The sequence below is a fragment of the Habropoda laboriosa genome, unplaced genomic scaffold (assembly GCF_001263275.1).
Source record: "Habropoda laboriosa isolate 0110345459 unplaced genomic scaffold, ASM126327v1 scaffold9, whole genome shotgun sequence".
Classification (NCBI taxonomy): domain Eukaryota; kingdom Metazoa; phylum Arthropoda; class Insecta; order Hymenoptera; family Apidae; genus Habropoda; species Habropoda laboriosa.
This window is the reverse complement of record NW_017100191.1, coordinates 3,269,933-3,274,694: the sequence shown is the minus strand read 5'-3', so window position 1 is coordinate 3,274,694 and position 4,762 is coordinate 3,269,933. Positions and strand designations below refer to the sequence as shown.

The 4,762-nt window shown below is 47.0% G+C and overlaps 1 protein-coding gene across 1 annotated transcript; it reads right to left on the bottom strand.

Moving 5' to 3' along the window:
- Nucleotides 1-257: 257 nt before the first annotated feature.
- On the bottom strand, nt 258-4,760 carry LOC108580328. Its single transcript, XM_017944054.1, has 2 exons — nt 4,653-4,760; nt 258-1,223 (listed from the first exon to the last, which is right to left on the bottom strand). The coding sequence occupies exons 1-2, from the start codon at nt 4,758-4,760 to the stop codon at nt 930-932; spliced, it is 402 nt and encodes a 133-aa protein (XP_017799543.1). The 3' UTR covers nt 258-929.
- Nucleotides 4,761-4,762: the final 2 nt, after the last annotated feature.

Sequence of the window (4,762 nt, the reverse complement as noted above, 5' to 3'; positions counted from 1 at the left end):
GTCGTTGCTCCTCGTTCCCGGTGCTAGCTGTCCTCGATTGCGCTCCGCGGAACAAGGAGCTTCCGCTCGTCAGGCAGACAGATTCTCTCGTCTTCACCTTGTCTTCTCTCTCTCTCTTCTCTTCCCTTCTTCTCTTCTTCTCTCTCTCTCTCTCTCCGGCAGCCTAAACAGATTCTCACAGTTATCCACAGAAAGGACACTCCGGTTAGGTCTCGCGATTAACTCCGAGATCAACGGGTGTTATGTGTGTATTTGTGTTTTTTTTTTTTTTTTTTGGAAAGGAAAAACGAAATATATGGAAAATCTATTTTTCTCTTGCGATCTTCGTAGCATTCCGGCATCTTCGTAAGAAACTGGGGAATCCAACGGGGAAGTAGAGAAACGGAAAATATACGTATTAACTCGCGAGCTCTTTTTTTTCGAAACTGTGGATATCGAGGAGAAAACGTAGAAAAAGAGCGTGGTAACCTACTGGTACCAAAGATTCGCGGCTACTTCGACGTCTCTCCACTGGACTTCACACTTTCTGCTTCCCTTCCATCATTCTCTCTCTCTCTCTCTCTCTCTCTCTCTTTCTCTCTGTGATTCTCTCTGTGTATCTTCTTCTTTCTCTCTCTATCTATCTTTCTCTTCGTACTTGCTTAGATGTTGGTCAGCTTCTGCTTGGTATTTTCCTCCCCATTCGAACTGGTTCCGGTTCTGGTGTTAGGATCGGTTCTCCGTGCACGATCAGATGGGATGATATCGTGTGGTCGTCACCGGTGCGATTCCTTCTGTCCTATTTACCATGCCGAGGGCGGCGGATCCGGGCAGGATCGCACGACAGTCTCGTGGATTGTCGCGGACGCGGCAACCGGTGCGGAGGTGCGTCGGATCTCGATCGGTTTCGAGCCGGGTATCGGTGGCCGGCCCAAAACCCCCTGGCTATTTCACGACAAGTTTCGCTGGTCCTCTGCGCTGTCCTCGGCCTTCTTCATCGTTCTCTTCAGCTTGTCTATCAGCCGGTTGTGGAACTTGTTCAGGGAGTTCGAGCTGCCGGTTTTCGGCGGCGACGAGCCCGTGCTTTTGCTCGGACTCTGCAACGAGTTCTGAGACGCCCTCGAGGACGTCCTCGAGAAGTGGCGGGAAGTGAGGGGCACGGAACGGTGCGCCGGCGATGTCAAGAAGTCCGACCCCGGTGAAGTGGACAGCGACGGACCCTCTGATTTTGAACATTCCGATACCTGTCAACATACAAACGAGAAGCCTCTGTTTTTTATCCATCTTCCTTCGAATCTCCACTTTCACTGTCCTTTACTTTCGAATACAGAGAGATCTATCGGAATTCTCGGGGAAGATCGAGACGTCCCTCTGATTTTCGGTGACGTTCCGTTCGCACCGCGTGAGTCGTATGCGCGCCGCGTTATCCAGACTCTAATTTACTTGTGACGTGTGCCTTGCGATACTTGGAAAACTGCAGAAATCGTTATTATCGAGAGAACGGTGTAACGTTTGTTGAATGCTAATTCTGCGCAACTTGTCCACTAGCTATTTAAATATGCATTGCAAATATTACCGATTTATTCGAATTAAATGCCTTCGCTAATCTTGGCACCGCCGGTCACCGATCACCCTCGCGGCATTCAACGTGTTAACCCCTGCGCCTGAGGTGTTTGGGTCGAAAATGACCCGAGTACGCGAAATTCGTATTGTTACCCAACACGCTCTATATCAGGGGTTCCCAAAGTGCGGCCCGCGATGGCAGATCAGCCGCGATCTTGAATTTACAGACATCATTTTACAAAAAAAAAATACTAAATTTTATATGTAATATATCTTGTTATTATATAGATTGTATACATTTTATCGCCTTAATGGCCCGCCAAATATTTTCAAATTTACAATTTGGCCCACCTAGGCAAAACTCTGGGAACCCCTGCTCTATATGAACCCAGATAATAAACTTTTACTAATACGTATATTATTATTATTATTTCGGTAATAATAAGAACGCGATGGGTCGAAGATGCGCCGCAGAACAAAGCAAGAGTTTCTGTTTCAACAAATTATAGTCGTAGTTGCATAGTTCAAGTCGAAGAAAGGAAAAGAGGAGAATGTTCAACGGCCTGAACGGAAAGTCCAGAGTGGAGAATGCATGGGATCCACGCGGCAGGGAACCTGTTCACCCTCCAAGCACTGTGCCCGGGTCATTTATGACCCGCTGTTCCGACACCGATAACGTACACAACGACGAGGCTCTTTGTGTCAGTCGCGAAGTGACGATCACGTTACCGCAACGAGAAGTGTAGAGACAAAAGTACGAATTGCGAAAGAAAGACGAGTGCGACGAATCGAACATAAATATTCCGTTCAGGAGTCAATTTTTTTATTACTCCCATTGTTTCTATTATTAAATACACTCCAGTATGCAGTCATTAACATCGACGTCTTTTTCTATAATTCACGAGGATGTTATTCCTTCGTACACGTACACTACCGTCCGCAAGTATTTGGCCACTTCCATTGTACGAAGCATGATTCATATATTATTGTCAAATGTAACGTTCGTCGTTGTTTTTGTTACAGACACTCTAATACGAATTGCAAGACAATAACGAACTTGAAATAATGCAACGGCCACCGCAGTCACCTGATTTAAATCCAATCGAAATGGACCGAAAAGTGAAAGAAAAATGCCCACTTCTGAAAAACATTTGTGGAAGTATCTACAAATCGCCTGGAAAGAGATTCAAGAAAATACGTTAAAAAGATTGGTTGCTAGATTACCTCGAATTATTAACGCCGTTATTACCCAGCAAGTGGAGTAATATAATTTGCGATACATTGTAACATTTCCGTACATCGCAAATATAAAGTAGCAGTCGTTCTACTTAGAAATATTTACATTGCAACAAAGATATAAATATTTTAAACCAATTCCTCCAAGTGGCCAAATACTTACGGACGGGTTGTGTATAACGAAAATATGAACGTAATCCAAAACTGACTAATTATCAGTACATCGATAACGGTCTCCATCTCGAGCGACCGTGAATATCATGGAAATATTCATACGGGTCATTTCTGACCCGGGCACAGGACTTGGAGCTGCGTTACTCGGAGGGTAACAACATCCCGGTTGGGACAAAAGCGCGGCAATTTGAATACCGAACAGTTCCAACATACTAAGATGATTTTTTTTTCATCGGTACAGGCAAGTATACGAGTACAGTTAGAAGAGAGGAAGTGACAGCATGCAGTTGCACCCCCAGCGTGTATCGGCTGCTGTGAATGATCACACCGATCGACGACGTCGTAATTCCGCGTACGAATTTAGCGGCGCGTCGCAGCAGGCAAGGCCGCCAGATATTCTCGATGCAACGATCGAACGGAGAACAGTGGTTCTCAGCGAGTCTTAGGGTAGCGCACGTGCGCCGCACGAGTGCGACTATGGACAACACGGCGAATTTCTCGTCCTTTGGTTACGCGCGATTGCGTAATCTCCCGACAACGGGCAACCGGCGGCGCGATTCGTGGCGTCCGGCGCAAATAATAATACCCCGATGCCGAGCAATTGCTGCTCTACAGCCAACGACGCGCCGAGACGTTGCCAACTACACGTACTCCCCCTCCGCTTTGTATTTTTCCACACATCATAGAATCGCGGCAGGCAGAGAGAGAGAGAGAGAGAGAGAGAGGGGGAGAGTGGGAGAGAGAGAGCCCCCGTTAATTTCGACCCGTTCGTTCGAAAGAATTCGGAATGGTAAGAAAGTGAAATTTTCGCTATGATTTCTCCCTTTGCCTCCCCTCGTGTCCGATTTCGGAAGGCACGCGTTGATTAGTAGCACGTTATCGATGTCACATCGCGAAACGATTAATATGATACCGATTATCGCGGTGATGCGGTGCCATTACGAAATTGAGAATCAAAGTTGCGCAACCGTGCGTCACGGCGTGGCAGAGGTATGCTTGAGGGAACACGTCGCCGGTCGAGAGAAAACCCACGTCGTGATACATTTTTCTAGAAAGAAGAGCGCAACAACGTGTGTGTGTATGTATCATCATAGATAGGGAACTACTGACAACAGTAACGATTGCACGTACGAGCGTATCTCTCTCTTGGCATACATACGTGCCGCAATAAAATTTTTTCGTATCTATCATCGAAGAACCACTTTCGTCCCCCGTGCAATCGACCATCCGGCTGAGCGTGAAGTTATTCGCAATCGACGCTCTCGATCATAATACGTATATGGGATCGCTGGAGTATCGCGAGATTTAAATTTGCACAATGAGGTGCGCGCGTACACGAACGCCAAACGTGGCTCGAACACGCGCGTCAACCTTTCGATGACGTTCGCAAGATACGAGGAGGATATGTTTCGAGGATCGCTGCTGTGTTACGGTACATAGCGCGCGATAAACCGTTTCACGCGAGATATTACCGTTAATACGGATTCTTTTCGTGGAAACGATGAAAGCGCAACGGAAACATTGGTACTCCCGAGACAGGAAAATACGCGATCACTCTTCTCTCTCGCGAACACGAGAAACTTTCGTTTGCCTCGTAAAGCTCGTGCGAACGGAACGGAACGAAACGAAACGAACTGTGTCGAAGCGCGCGAACTTGCCTCTGCGATTGTTCGATTGGGTTTCTTAAGTGAAACACTCACCTTTCTACTGCGACAGGTCTGAGGATTGGAACACTCTGACGATCGCCTGCTGCGGTTCGTCTTGTAAATGTCCCATTCGTTTTTCACCACGGGCATCATAAACGCCATCT